The sequence below is a fragment of the Sinocyclocheilus anshuiensis genome, unplaced genomic scaffold, assembly GCF_001515605.1.
Source record: "Sinocyclocheilus anshuiensis isolate Anshui unplaced genomic scaffold, SAMN03320099.WGS_v1.1 scaffold1248, whole genome shotgun sequence".
NCBI lineage: Eukaryota > Metazoa > Chordata > Actinopteri > Cypriniformes > Cyprinidae > Sinocyclocheilus > Sinocyclocheilus anshuiensis.
Window position 1 is genome coordinate 13,397 of NW_015547691.1, and position 16,438 is coordinate 29,834.

At 39.0% G+C, this 16,438-nt stretch overlaps 1 protein-coding gene across 1 annotated transcript; it reads right to left on the bottom strand.

Annotated features, from left to right (window-relative positions):
• Positions 1 to 5,961: 5,961 nt before the first annotated feature.
• LOC107703605 (complement factor H-like) lies at positions 5,962 to 9,307 on the bottom strand. The gene is made up of 5 exons (XM_016506298.1): positions 9,289 to 9,307; positions 8,508 to 8,613; positions 8,315 to 8,391; positions 6,429 to 6,508; positions 5,962 to 6,090 (listed from the first exon to the last, which is right to left on the bottom strand). The coding sequence occupies exons 1-5, from the start codon at positions 9,305 to 9,307 to the stop codon at positions 5,962 to 5,964; spliced, it is 411 nt and encodes a 136-aa protein (XP_016361784.1).
• Between the last annotated feature and the right edge of the window lie 7,131 nt (positions 9,308 to 16,438).

Below are 16,438 nucleotides of genomic sequence, written 5' to 3' on the forward strand. Positions count from 1 at the left end.
GGTGTTGTCAGCCCAGGAGAGGTCCTCTGTGATGTGCACACCCAGGAACTTGGTGCTGCTCACCCTCTCCACAGTCACACCATTGATGGACAGAGGAGCATGCTGAGTGCGCACTCTCCTGAAGTCAACAACAATCTCCTTCGTCTTCTCCACATTCAGAGAGAGATTGTTGTCACTGCACCACCCGGCCAGGCGGCTCACCTCGCTCCTATAGTTTGTCTCATCTTTGTTGCTAATGAGACCCACTACAGTCGTGTCATCCGCAAACTTAATGAAGAGGTTGGAGTTGTGTGACGGTGTGCAGTCGTGGGTCAGCAGAGTGAAGAGGAGGGGGCTCAGCACACATCCTTGGGGGGCCCCAGTGTTCAGTGTGATGGTGCTGGATGTGTTGCTGCCGACCCGAACTGCCTGAGGTCTTCCAGTCAGAAAGTCCAACAGCCAGTTGCACAGCGAAGTGTTGAGCCCCAGCTGGGCTCAACACTTTATGTCAAGATTCTGAAATGCACATCAGATGGACACTTTCCCATGAGGCCACGGGAGAGGACTTGTGAAGTAATGCAACTGACGCTGGTAGGTCATATGATAATGACAACATGGTGAACGTAGTACATCTGGATTATATTCATACTGTACTACACACATTCATACTACAGTATATAGAAAATACTTTTTAGCGGTCACAAAGTAATTACTTAATTAAATGGTTTAATTTAAATTATTAACTGGCATGCACTACTTCAAGTCAGACACTGATAGGTCTGCGCAGTGCCACATGAAGTCAAAAAGATGTGTTTAGGAATGTTAGAAATGCTGTCCAATTTGAGACAGCACTGATGTTTATTAAAGTACACAAACACAAGAGTGTCACTACGAGAAGCAGAAAGTGTCCAACTTCATGTCTCTGTTTTCAAATCCTTTCCGACTGCAATAGCAAATCTCACTGACCATTTAAATCCAGTCACACCCTACGTTAAATGCATAATACATATGTCAGGGCAAACCCTGAGGACCCAAGAGCAGAGGTTAGTTAAGACTTTCTATTTATTTACTGAAGAGAACTAAGGCACTCTGCCATGCACCGGCACTCTTGGTGGACACAGAACTGATAGAAAGCAAAACTCAAACTTGACAGGAGAGGTGAGGAGTGCGGGACCTGGGTAAGACAGCGGGCATGCAGAGAGAGAGCACAATCAGGAGTAGCTGGTCCGTGTCTTGGTAGCGGCCACGCAGAGGGAGAGCATAATCCCCAACTAGCACACTCAACACCACAGGCAGCGAATGGGCGAGCGATCTCAGGCAGCAGAAAAATTTGGCATAGAACAGATAAGATGTATACGACAGGATGACAGGACTAAGACTCGACTTGACTTGAACTATACAGAGAATGTAGACCATAGGAATGAACATTAGGGTGCTAACAATTATCTGGCAAAGAAGCTAAAAGAACAGCAGAGTAAAATAGCAGAGAGAATCAAGGTGAAGAGAGAACAGGTACAGAGTCAATCAGCTTGAGCACTTATCGCAATAGAGAACAGCTGAGTCTAAGTAGCAGTAATGATGGGAGAAAGAGAAACAAGGGGAAAGACCAAACCCAGCTCATGACAGTACCCCTCCCCGACGAGCACCCCCAGGCGCTCCTGAGGTAGAGAACCAGTGAGAGCGAAGGAAGTCTGTGATGAGCGAGCAGTCCAGAATGCCCCGAGCCAGAATTCAGCTCCTCTCCTCCGGGCTGTACCCCTCTCAGTCATCCAAATACTGGTAACCACACCCCCGGGGATGAACATCCAGCAGTCTCCTAACCCTATAGACAGGAGAGCCTTCGACAAGAGCGGAAGAAGGGATGGGATGGGTGGGGGCCTTAATGATTAATGAGGAATACAGGATGGGTGCATTTCAGATAGCTAGGTAATCTGAGTTGTATCGCCACAGGACTAAGAACTTTGACAATTGAAAAGGGCCCAATAAAACGGCGTGCTATTTTATGGGAAATAGATTAGAGCAGCAAGTTACGATTGGACAGCCACACCCTCTAACCGCAAACGTATCTTGGGGCCGTGGTGTGCCATCGATTTGCGTCACGTCGTGTGTGTTCTCTGTTGTGGCACAGCACGGTTCTCACCCTTCTCCAGGTGTGACGGCACCATTGAATAAACGCCTGCACTCAGGGAACAGAACTCTCAGACTTGTGAGTAGAGAACCGAGGCTGGTGGGAGAGGGCGTCAGGTTTCATATTCTTAGAACTGGTTCTGTAAGAGATAGTAAAGCTGAAACGGTCAAAAAAGGGACCAACGAGCCTGCTGGACATTTAATCTCTTGGCTGAATTAATATACTCGAGATTTTTATGATCTGTCCAGACTACGAATGGAACGGTAGCCCCCTCTAGCCACTGATGCTACTTTCCCAGAGCTATCCAGATGGCCAGAAGCTCACGGTTCCCTATATCATAATTACGCTTGGACAGCGAAAGCCGGTGGGAATAGAACACACATAGGTGGACCTTCCTGCGAGATAACCATCCCCACGCCCACAACGGACGCATCCACCTTCAAACTGAATTATTCCTTGGGGTCGGGAGTAATCAGGATAGGCACAGTAGTAAATATCCCTTTGAAGCAATCAAAGACGATCTGGGCCGCTCTGACCAAACGAAGCGCGACTTGGTCAAGATAAGAGTGGTCAGAGGGGCAGCTACTTAACTGAAATTTCGGATGAAACGTCAATAAAAATGAGCAAATGCCAGAAATCGTTGGAGTGCAGAGCGAGACTCAGGAACAGGCCAATTTGAGCAGGGTCCATACTGATCCCATCCGCCGATACGACTGACCCCAAAAATGTGACTGACCTAGCATGAAACGTGCATTTCTCACAAAATGACAGTTCTCCAAGAGATGCTGTAACACAATGTGAACGTGTAGGACATGTACCTGGAGAGATGGAGAGAAAATAAGGATGTCGTCCAGGTACACGAAAACGAAAATATTGAGCATGTCTCTCAAGATGCCATTAACTAGAGGCTGGAAAACCGCAGTTGCATTAACAAGCCTGATTGGAATTTCTCTAATATTTCTCGAGTGCTTTGCACTCCGGCGCGGACAGAGAATACAATCTCCCATGAGGTGGGGAGGTGCCAGAGAGAAGATCAATGCTACAGTCATAAGGTCGATGAGGAGGGAGAGAAGCAGCACGGGAATTACTAAACACCGCTCGCAGATCGTGATACTCCTGCGGCACTCCTGACAAATCACCAGGGTTTCTCCTGAAAATGAAGCAGAAGAAACGCCAGCCCAGCGGAGAACAGCCGCGAAAGTGGTGCGAGTCTTAGGAGATAGGGAGAGGGCAGAAGCACTCGCAAGTACCCCCCGAGCAAGTACTGGCGAGCCTTGGCTTTTAGCAGACATGTAGTGACAAAATGGACTGAGGCACCACAGTATAAATAAAGTCTATTGTGGATGCTGTGATGTTATTCAACAGCAGTGATTCGAATCCCACCCAGTTGCATGGACTCAGGTTACTCAGTTTAGACAGTGGCTGTGGGCTGGAGAGTACGTAGTTCAGGGACCATGCCCGAGCTTGGCGGCGTAGTTCAAAATGCTTGTCAAGTTGAATTGCTAACTCCACCAGCTAATCCAGGAGAAGGGGGCTCACAAGCATATATCTCATCCTTAAGATCTATATGCAGCCCCTCCAAGAAGCGTGCCACCAAGGCCGGCTCATTCCACACACATGTGGCCGCCAGCATGAACGGAACTCTGGCATAGTCCGCAACGGGCATCTCCCCAAGTGCAGCACCGCGAGCAGACAGGAAGCCTCACACCTGTAGACAGACAGGGTGAACTGCTCACAGCACCGATTCCCAGATGGCCGCTCCCCAATTGCGTGCTCACCCCGACAACAGAGAAATAATGAAGGCGACCTTGACGTAATCCTCATTGTAAATGGACGGCTGAAGGGGAAACACAATCTCACAATGGGTTAAGCCCATTCAGTGGGCTCACCCACATAACAAGGGGATTGTTGACCTTGGGTTCAATGGAACTTTGTGATGCCGGTGGGCTAGACTGGTGATGAAAGCGAGTGGTCAAATCCATCACCTGGGCAGCTAGACTCTCCACAGCGTGCTTGGCTGCTGATAATTCCTCTTTGTGTCTGCCCTGCATCGCTCCCTGCAACTCGACTGCTAAGCGGATAGGTACCTCCTTTACTGGGTCCATGTTGACCAGATAATTATGTCAGGGAAAACAGAGGACCCAAGAGCAGAGGTTAGTTCAGACTCTCTCTTTATTTACTGAAGAGAACTAAGGTAGTCTGCCGTGCACCAGCACCCTTGGTGGACACAGAACTGGTAGAAAGCAAAACTCAAACTTGACAGGAGAGGTTAGGAGTGCGGGACCTGGGGAGGACAGCGGGCACGCAGAGCACAGAGCACAATCATGAGTTGTCCGGGGCTTGGCAGCGGGCACGCAGAGAGAGAGAGCACAGTCAGGATTACGGGTCCAAGGATTGGTAATGGCCACACAGGGAGAGAGCACAATCCCCAACCGGCAGACTCAACACTGCAGACAGCGAATGGGCGAGCGATCTCAGGCAGCAGGAAAACTGAGAAAGGAACTGTTAAGACGTATACGACAATACAAGACAGGACTAAAGGCCAGGACTAAAACGTCCATCATCAAAAAATTCGAATCGGGTTCGATTTTCTGCATTTTTCGCATCCGTAGCTAGCATTTTGAGAGGTGTTTTGACAATTCAGAGACACTGTACAAGCGAACGCCAAAATCCAGAATAGTGATTGTCAAGTTCATCCACTTCGTCTCGCAGCACAAAGCACTGTAAAGATCCTTGCGCACTGAGTACACATAAATTGGTGGTCTTCTTTTTAATATGTGGCTCTAGCATCGCTAGTAAAGCATCAAACTGAGCCACTGATATCCTGATGTAAACTTTGAATCACCCGTGATAATCCCTCTGCTCCTTAATAAGGAGGGGGAACTCTCCTTCCTCTCTATATCTCCAAACCATCTCACAAACCATCTCACCATCTCAATTCCTACCATCATCTGCTCCTGGGGTTTTGCTGTCTGCCTGCCTTCTCTTCTCCATCCCTTCGCCTACTCCTCATATGCCTCCTAAGCTGCTTCCTTCAGAGCACAGAGCAAGGCCATGCTTAGCTGATATTAAATGGGTTCATGTCTTCATACTGTGACGAGCCTCCCGAAGCTGCATCAGCGTCGCCCTGGAAACAAGCGAGGAGCACCTGGCCGTCCTCATCACAGGCTGATCGGTCACAAGGATGGACCCAATATTTCCTTTCTTTTTCTCTTTTTAAGAGCCGAGAGGACAACAAAATCATCCTCACTGCTTGAAGACTCCATTTAGTACAGTTTTGCACATTTTTTCGCAACAGATTCATTAATATGCATCTGACTCAGTGTGCAAGGTTTCTGTGCGTGACAGATTTTTAGGATGACGAATATGAAAAACACATACTAACATTTCAGACTCAGTGTGCAAGGACCTGAAGACTCGACTTCACTTGAACTGTACAGAGAACATAGACCATAGGAATGAACGTTAGGATGCTAACAATAATCTGGCAAAGAAACTAGAAGAAAAGTAAAGTAGCAGAGAGAATCAAGGTAAAGAGAGAACAGGTGCGGAGTCAATCAGCGCGAGGCTGATAGAGAACAGCTAAGTCTAAGTAGCAGTAATGAAGGGAATGAAGAAAGAGAAATGAGACGATCAAACCCAGCTCATGACAATATATATATACCGTTACAATACATACACATTTAAAACATGTTGCTTTTAGCATTTCTTTAGTTTTACATGCAATAAATCCAAAACAGAGAAATTAATTGGGATTTTTTTTTATTTTTTTTTATTTTGATATGCTACATTTATTGATTTAATTATATTTATTTATTTATTTTGCTTAGTAGTACAGCTGATGCTTCAAAGTTTCACACACACTCAGGCAAAGTCATCACTCCATCACTACATTTTTGTCTTAGGGGTTTATTGCCTCTTAAATATTTGCCCTTCTGACATGCAAATTCAGTGGCATCATTATGTGGTAAGAATATATTTTCCTATGCCTTCCATTGCAACTCTACACCTCTTTTATCCATGTATTACACCATCACTGAACAAGGCTCTGAAATAAACCCAGCATGTCAGTGTTACAATATGCATTTGATTCAACAGGAAAAAAAAACAAAAAACAAAAAAACAATCAAGGTTACATCAAATGTACAAATAAAAATACAGTGAGAAAAACCTAATATGTCATTGATGTATATGGAGTGTAGTGTTCGAACTTACTTAAACAATAAATATTCCCTTTTTATTCACCTTGCACACAGGTCAAGTATTTAGAGAAGGGGGCCAGCAGATCCAACCTGTATTTATGAAAGCAGATGTATTCAACTCTATGTCCTGTATTGTATTCACTTTTTATCATTTCTTTTATATCTGCATTGTTGATGTTTGATGGTGGTCCACATTTCACTTAGGGCAAAGCAAAGATTTTGTATTTTTTTATGTTTTATTTATTCATTATTTTTTCATATAGACTGTCGTCAAAAATTGGCATTAATAAATCTCAATATTAAGCAGATGTCTTTTTAATGTTTCTAAACCATAGAACATGTTATTATTATTATATCACATATTGTTAATACGATAATATGAGATAATTTTAATAAAATGTTTAAGAAAAATAATTTGTGCGTCAACGTTGCATAGCAAAGTTTAGCATTTACTTTAATATGAACAATGCTGAACAATAGTTCTCTTTTTTGATATGTTAATTAATAATATATTCTCTGTGGCCTGTATGATTTTAAGATCCATTTTAAGATTTGCACCCCTGGCTCCAAATGCATTGTGTTTCTTTCTTGAGCATCAGTGAATGTTGTTAACTTTTTCTTTTTTTTTTTTACTTTTAACTTTTAAATGGAATTAGAGGCAAAATGTCAATAAACTGTAACATACCAGTGCATTGCCGTATACCTCTCTATTGGCCATGGGAACTACATGTGATTTGTACAGGCTGCTCTGGATTAAACCAAGGACGACATTTACTGTATATTGTGTTCTTGAATTGATTCTGTAGTTTGATATTTGACTTTCCACAATCTCTGCATTTGGGATTTTTGGTGGGTCACACATAATTTCTAAAATCAATAAATAAATAATAAAAAAATAAACATCAGCATAATCATATAATTGATATTATGTGAGTAGAAAGATTGTAATACTACACAGCAGAACATACCAGCACACAGTGGTTTTGGTGCCCATCCGTCTTGTGTACATATGGCCTCTGCTACGGTTTTACAATATCCAGACACACAACTAGTTTTGCTCCCAATTTCAGATTTCCCCAGTATGGTCTAGACACATGCTTGTCATGTGGATCTGCACACGTAATCTCTGAAACAAGTTTCACATGCTTTTAAGAACATAAAATGAATTCATCACCAAATTCAGAAGTATGTCTCTATACTCTTACCTTCACAAATAGGCTTATATTCCCACTCGCCGTTATCTTTGCATGTAAATGATGTAATTGTTGTTTTTGTAAGATAAACCAGTATTTTTCAGAGCAGGTGATCTCCACACTTTCTCCAGCTCTGAAAATATAGTATTTTCCTTCGGATTGATATTTTTTACTCTCAACTTGGTTGGCTTAAGCTCACAAGTTACTTCTGTACAAGACATAATTATGTAGAACTAAGGGTAAGAAGAGATGAAGCATCAAAAATCTGCTAAACTCTTATTTTTCTTTTGCAGGTGACAAATAATTGACTTTTTTTTTCTTTGTTATAAATATCCAAAAAGCAAAAAAAAAAAAAAGAAATAATAATAATAATACAGTAGGCCTATATATGGACACCAAAATGTACTCTGTTCATCAAAAGCTATTATTTATTTATTTATCTACTTACGTACTTACTCTCTCACTTACTTATATTTTTTTATTTATTATTATTATTTCTTTTTTTTTTTTTTAAAAATACAAAAAAAAAAAAAAATTTTTTTTTTTTTTTACAGTGGAGTATTTGTTAAACTACACTGTGGAATGATTTTTCTAAGTTGTAAATGAAACAAAAAATATTGTGTGTGTATTTTACAAGAAAATACTATTTCAGTCTTTCTACTTCAGAATTTCATGTTTAATTCGATGTGTTTAAATGTTTCAGTTCATGTGTGATGCTACCATATGCTCTTATGGTGATACCAGATGCTATTATATTACTGAGAGAAATCAAACAAGAAAAAAGAAAAAGAGTGACTTTCAATAAATCGTACCCTCACAGATAGGGACAACATTGTTCCATCCTTGAGCTGTGCAGGTATGCTGATTGGTTCTGCTTGTCATTTTATACCTGTTACCACAGTGTTTTTACAAGTACAACGATTGTGAAACTGATGACAATTGTATACATTACATGCAATAAAAAAGATAATAAAAAAGCATAAAGCACGTATAAAGCACATTTACCCTTTCTTGCAAGTATACACCACTGTTGCTCCAAAAACAAACTCTGTTCCCTTTGTAAGTTTAAAATCACCATTTGGTGTGTTGCCTGGGTGACTACATTTTTTCTCTGCAGAAATCAAACAAGTTTTACTCTACATGATAACACTGATTTAATAATCACTTTTGCATTTGATAACACTATGCAACAGTGGAGGTAGATATTAATCTCAAAATAACAATAGCAGGTAAATGGGGTCATCATTAGCTCAATAGCAAGAAAAAACAAAAAGCTCTATTTCAACACACTGTAGACAAATAACTTTCAATATATGTTGCATGCAACAAATACCAGAATGACTTTTAGTAGCCTACTACCTGAGATATTTGTGCTGCATGCAAAAAAATTCCCATAATCCCCAAAGGCATTTTTTTGTTTCATTTTCCCATGAAAATGTATAGGTGTGTCCTTTTCAGCAGCTGATAGACAGAAAGAACATCTTTAATTAAGATCAAGTTTTTGGCAATGTTAAATTATGATTCATTCTAAAGAAACGTGACAGCTATTCATGTGTGCAATTAAGCTGTCATTAGTGCTGAACAAACCATAGTAGTGAATAATGTTTTATTGGCAACACACAATTGAAATGGTAGAAAGTATGTTGAAAGTACTGGAAAGTACATCAGATCAAATATGATTGAAAAGAACACATGCTAAGCTAAGTTTGTGATTTCATTATGTTCACCTTATTTGTTATACTGACACACTTAAATTAAAAAGCATTAAAATGTAATTTTAACATACCTGATCTAGCATAACACATGATATAGTGTCAACTTCATTTCACATGTAATAAAATAGTGGTGGGAAGTTTGATTTATATCAGTTAACTCAAGTCTTTTGAATCCGTTCACTAAAAAGATTTGTTCACTGAATCGTTCATTGATCATATTACACATACAAAAAAATGCATGAAGTCTAATTATTCTTGACTAAAATGTGCATGTATCACAAATGACGACACAGCAGATCTCCGTAATGTAAATGTAAAACTTTTATCAACCTACAAAACAGACAAAACTTGTCTAAAAATAAGTTTCAGTAACATCTCTGTGTCATTGTAATGTCACCAGTCACATTTAGACATTAATTTGTCCATTCTGTCAAGGGGTGGACTTATTGATTTGGGGAGTTTATTTATCTCTTCACAAGCTATCTATGGAATAGTGCAAATTTGGTTATTAGTCAACCTGATGTTTTTTTTTTTTTTTTTGCCCGTGAGGCTCGCTCATTCTGTATTTCAGAGTTTGGCCAGACACAATATGGAAATACAATCCCCTCCTTTATAATCCCGTAAAAAGCTATCACTCACTTCTTTGTTCATTTAAATCTCACAAAGTTCCATTACAATCAATAAAGCTGTATATACTGCACAATGAATCTCTTATTTATATTTTGTTTACGTTTTGTTTGTTATAATGAGAGGATTAGCGAGCCTGGTGAGTGTATTCGGACTACCTTAAACACCTCTGATTGGCCATTGCGCTCAAGAAATAAACATTTATGTCTGTGATTGGCTACATTGTTCAACGCTGCAAAAACTAATTGTAATTAGAAACCTTTGATGCTCTTCAGAGCACAAACACAGGAGTTTGCCATATCTGTGTCCCTGGGGCCCTATACACCCACTTACCTAAATACACCCCTAATTCTTTCGTTTTTGTGAACGGAAAGTCTCACATGCTGAATTGAGCAAACAGTTGAATTGAGCAATCAGGATAGTGTTTTTACAAATTTCAAAATGAGTAAAAAAGAGAGAGAGACTGATAGCGGCAGAACAATGTTAAATTTACAGTCGATCCCACAGCCGCTTTATTACACTTATCCTCACAGCTGTGTTAACTAGTATCATGTAATGCAAAGGTAATACAAAGTGTAGTGTTATAAATGTAAATACTTAAAAAAAATGAAAATATGAAAAAGAAAAAAAAAAAACGTTGCAGGGTTTACAATGATGATGGCCATTGAAACGTGTCATCACAGTCTGTGAAAAGGGTCCAATGACTTAAAATACAGTCTTTAAAGGGATAGTCCACCCAAGAATGAAAATTTGATGTTTATCTGCTTACCCCCAGGGCATCCAAGATGTAGGTGACTTTGTTTCTTCAGTAGAACACATTTGATGATTTTTAACTCCAACCGTTGCAGTCTATCAGTCGTATAATGGATGGCAATGGTAACAAAATCTATGAGAGTAAAAAAAACATGCACAGACAAATCCAAATTAAACTCTGCGGCTCGTGACAACACATTGATGTCCTAAGACACGAAACGATCGGTTTGTGCCAGAAACCGAACAGTATTTATATCATATTTTACCTCTAATACACCACTATGTTCAACTGTCTTTGGGCGCGCGCACGGCATCCGATGCGTGAGGTGTGTACACGCTCTGGCGTAGTTTACGCAAGCGCCGGAAGTGATCTCTCACGCGTATACGTCACTCATTGTTTACACAGTGCACAGTCATTGTAGGTACGACGGCTAATCAAAATGGTACTTACTTGCGCTTATCCGGATTGTTCAAACCGACTTAAAACTAAAAGATTACGTTCTCTCGAGCGAACTCATTCGGGAGTGGTGACTTCCACGTATTCCCAACTTCTGAGCCTGCTCGCCTGAAGTTATGGTTGATTGCTCTTCGGCTGGATATCAACACACCCTTTAACATAAACTACGCCAGAACGTAGTACACTCCTCACGCACCGGAAGCCGTGCGTGCGCCAAAAGACAGTTGGACATAGTGGTGTATTAGAGGTAAAATATGATATAAATACTGTTCGGTTTCTCGCACAAACCGATCGTTTCGTGTCTTAGGACATCAATGTGTCGTCACGAGCCGCAGGGTTTAATTTGGATTTGTCTGTGCATGTTTTTTTTACTCTCATAGATTTTGTTACCATTGCCATGCATTATACGACTGATAGACTGCAACGGTTAAAGTTAAAAATCATCAAATGTGTTCTACTGAAGAAACAAAGTCACCTACATCTTGGATGCCCTGGGGGTAAGCAGATAAACATCAAATTTTCATTCTTGGGTGAACTATCCCTTTAAAGCTTGAAAGCTATACAAAATGGTGTACAAATTTAAAAAAAAAAATGCATGACATGACGATTTTGTCACTAAACTTTTATTTATGGAACTAATCAAGAGATCACATTAGATCACAGTAACCAAATTGTGTATAAATATGGTCTGAAATATATTTAAAACAATTGCTACTCTGTAAAAGAGAAAAGAATATGCACTGACCATTACTGTCCAGAAGAGGGAGGTCGTACACTGCACAAACATTTCTCTGCTGGTTACTGGTTAATGGAACAGTGGTGTATTTACACCACAATCAATCAATCAATCAATCAATCTATCTATCTATCTATCTATCTATCTATCTATCTATCTGTCCAATCTAAAATGTATGGTTTAGGTAAATTACTGTCATCAAGCAGATTTCATGAGTCGTGTTTTAGGAGATGATTTACTTGACAACTTGAAATATTTGGTCTTGACAAAGATAAGGACAACAGACAAAAAAGAGAGAGAAATTACACAGGAAAACACATCTATGGCTTCAGATGAAACTATAACTGTTAGAAAAAGTTGCAATATAACAACATAATAGATAATGATAGTTTAATGATAGCCTATACACAATATAGTTTGGAAGTTCTGCAAAAGCAGGCATATCATAAGTTTAAAATGTCTGAAGTTTCTAAAGCTCAAATTGCCTGTAGCTAGGTTTGCTGAATCTAACATGAAAGTGTCAAGTGCCCGTGATTAAAAGTAGACTTTGGTTTATGTGAGGTGTCAAGAAAAATCCATACTTGAATTTTTGAACTCAGAACTGTCTCGTCAAACAAGCACACATATATCATTTCAAGCCATTTTAAGTAATTGTCATTTAGGTCACGCTTAACCTTTCTGCTGCAACTACAGGTAAATGAATCTATTCATTTAGTAATATGACTAATAATATGCAATACTTTCATGTATAAATAAATAATAATTCAATCATACTCCCTTATTCAGTAAAATGGGATTTTCCAACCAAACTTTACTTATTTGTTTATTGTATAAAATGTGATTTACAATCAAGTCTTTCTCAGCATAGACATTTTGATGACCCTAGCATGGATTGGGCACATACTGTATATATTTATTTTACCACAGATTTGTAATGCTCTGTCAGTTATAAAGGAAAGTGTACACAATTTAACAATTGGCCACAGTCTCCCTACATACTCATCTTTAGACAGCAAGAGCTGAGGAAGAGAATGTCATGAATATAAATTAGAAGACATAGGGGACTAAAAGCTACCCTAGACTAAGATCAAAGATTTGTCAAGCCGTAGTTTATTTCATTCGTAATATATGTAACGTCCATAAATAAATGAATGGACCTAAAGGCAGTACCTAGTTACTCTTTTATTCATTCAATCTGAAATCACTCAATAGCATGAGCAATACAAAATTTCCGATGTCATTCATGGTAAGAAACAATCATGCAGTTCACATTCAGATCAAATTATTAAGCATACTTGCATTTGCAGCATATTTCAAGCCATTTACTGTCATAGTAAACATCTTGTACAGAAACGCCACACCTGAAAGCATTGCTAACATGCCTGTCGAAATGCTCTACAAACATTCGCTTTCATTGTGAATAATTCAGTCACACACAACACAACTGTCATGACAACAATTTGTATTTATCAGTAACTGCATACATTCACAGGTGATTCATTTATTCATGTTAAGCATGAAAGATGGTAGCAGTGGCAATGGAATATGACAGCAAGTGGTTTAACCCAACTGCTGTACAAAGTTTGCATGGTAATTTTCTATGCAAACAAGTCTCTATTGGCCATTCCTGAGAAAGGATGTACTATACTGTGCTTAAGGAAACTTTCAAGTTTCAAAAGCCATGCAAATTATATCTCCAAGCAGTATGCAGTATGCAGTAAACACAACATCTAACATTATTCTTATTATTTTGTCACTCTCTGTCTCAGGCATTATTGGCTATTGATTATTCGAAAGAAATTCAAAGAGACAATTGCTTACAAAATAAAAATATATGGAAATATACTCGAAAATACAATGCAATATATTACAAAATGCATTCCTATATACAAGAAACTAGTGTTTATATACATAACTAGTATATATGAATAAATATATTGTCACATTAAATATATGAAAATAAGCAATTACTTATGAATTATTCAATATTTTGTAATATATTAACAAAGTATTGTTCCATATATTTTCAATATTAAATCATTGAATATACTTATTGTTCATATATAAGACTGCATAAATCTTTCCATCATGTATTTTTGTCTTTCCATAAAAATTCTAAGATCTACTCCTTGTCAATGCTGTCTCCATTTCTAATCTAATCACCCCAGATAAATGGACTATACTGAACATTTGACAGGTGTCTAAATTGTTTAAAAATACCAATATTTTGAAATCTGACATCTGCCCCACAACCTTTTTTTTTTTTTTTTTTTTTTTTGACACATACATCTAGATAAATCAGCTGAAGACAGATATTCCAAATGTTATGCCATAAAAGAAAACAAGGAAGAAAACAGAAAGGAACCGCTATGGTTATTAGTAAAGTACATGCTGTTCAGAAGCACATCAGCAAACAGTGAGACCCAACTTGGTACGATTTGATCAAACACAAGCAAGAGAAGTCAGATATGGATTTGCACAGTGCAATATCAAGGTTTTGTCTATCCGTTTTGATATTAAATAAACAAAAGGAACACAAAAATATCTTTATTAAATTAAAATGACATTGGATCAGACATGCAGCACTGCTAGTGGATATTGCATGCTCCTGGTTGTTGCTGTGGAAGTGGGAATACTCTGCTCATGAAACATTTGTAAGGAACATTAATTAAACATGATCTTTGTCTCTTATGGATAGAGTTTGAAGAGCATTCTGATTCAGATCTGAGCTACAAAACCGGACAGAGTTACAATGGTTCTTAGACAATCCTGTTGTGAATCCTGTTTACTTATGCTGGTTTATGCTTGTTTAGTATTGGTCTAGTTGGCTAACTGGTCGTTAGTCAAGTAGATTAGTCAGTTTTTAGTTTTAGATTTGTAATTTTTTTAAATGGCAGAGCTGCTTGTCAGAGAATTTTATTTTATTTATTTATTTATTTTTATTAAGCTGACAGCATGCTGTGCTTTAGCAGGTTAATACTAACAATGACCGTTAGACTGTCAGCATGCTCTCAGAGAAGCTGCATCTATATTCATCCCCTTCAAAGCACCATTGCTAAAGCCTTCAAAGCACCACTTTTGTAGCAAATCAGTCATCTATAATAACAAATTTGGAGGAAATTGCTGTCAGGCCCCAAATATTTTTAATTGTTGGTCTACAGTATGTACACATTCAGACATATGTCTTCAGCTGTTTGTATTTTTCATAACCTTGGGCCATGAGTGTTGCATGTTTAAGACAACATATCAAGTAAAAAATTGTGCATTTTTAAAAAAATGCATCTCAACACTTGCTTGTTTCTGTTTTTGAACAGAAGAAGGTGTCCTGTGTGAATAGCCCTATAGTGATAAACAGGAAAATAATGACTCAGCATGTGAAGTGATTCTGCTGTAAAGCTCTAAAAAGACAATAGTAAACAGTCATTATCAATCATAATCAGTTCCCTGTTGATTCAGTTTGTTTCAGTAACTGTAAAGTTAATCAATTATGGAATGACTTCATTCATCTACAAAGCAGCTCTGAAGAAAACAGTGATGTCATCATCCAGCTCACTTCTCATACAAATAGCGTCTGTGGAGTCAAGTCAAAAATATAGCCAAATAATAAGTGTCACCAACTAAGCAAGATAAAAGGCTACAGTAACAAGGAGCCTAAACTCCATCAGTGACAGAAATGGAGTGCTTTCACATTGACTTCCAGTTCTCCTCTGGCCAGATGAACGAACATGGTGTGGTTTAATTCCAGGCTGCATCAAGTCAGACTGTGGATTGGTATCATTCAGAATATTTTATCGAGTTCCTTCTCCTTGAAGACTGGGATAAATTATGGCAGCATTTGGTGGGAGGAATTGGAGTTGGCCATAGGGTCTATGCAGATGACTTGTCTGGTTCATGTGGTCTTCCCTGAAGATCTGTGCCAATGTCTATTTAGTCAATGAGGTCTTCGCAGACGATCTGTCTCTATGACTTGTTTAGTTGTCATTGTCTCCGCTGACATTGAAGGCTGTTGTGATTGTCTGTAGGTGCTGATCCACCATCTGGTCTGGATACGGACAGGACCCGGGTGACTACAGTAACCTGAGAATATAAATGAGACAAACCAACTGTAACAATGTTCAAGTTCAAGGAAGAAAAAGGCGGGAATGGGCAGATGTTTAACATAAAATGTAATAATAAATTAAACAGAAAAACAAAAGTAAGCGGCAGCCCCTAATGGATGACTGCGACCCAAACATAAACAAGAGAGCAACATATATGTCCCAGGCCTGGTCCTCTCTTGTCCTTCACTGTTGTCACTCCTCCTTTTATCCTTCCGGAGCTCCTTCATGGGACTCGAGACCGGTGTGTGGCACAGGTGTCGCTCATTATCATTTTCTTCACCAGCCTCGCTCTGCTCCCAAGGCCCTCGGCCCATCACAATGCCATTCCACTTGCATTATATCAAGTACATCGGATGTTTCGGAAAGTGTTCCCAGTTCCTGTTGACCTAATTTATGCAGCCTAACAATCCCTTAAGTAATTTGAATTATTAAACAGTGTGTTATGTGTATGCTAGTTTAAATCTAGATTTAAAATGTTACAGTGTGCCTGCCTCCCAAACAATGCTAGGAAAAATAAGCAGATATAGCAGTGTTAAAGGCCTATTTGT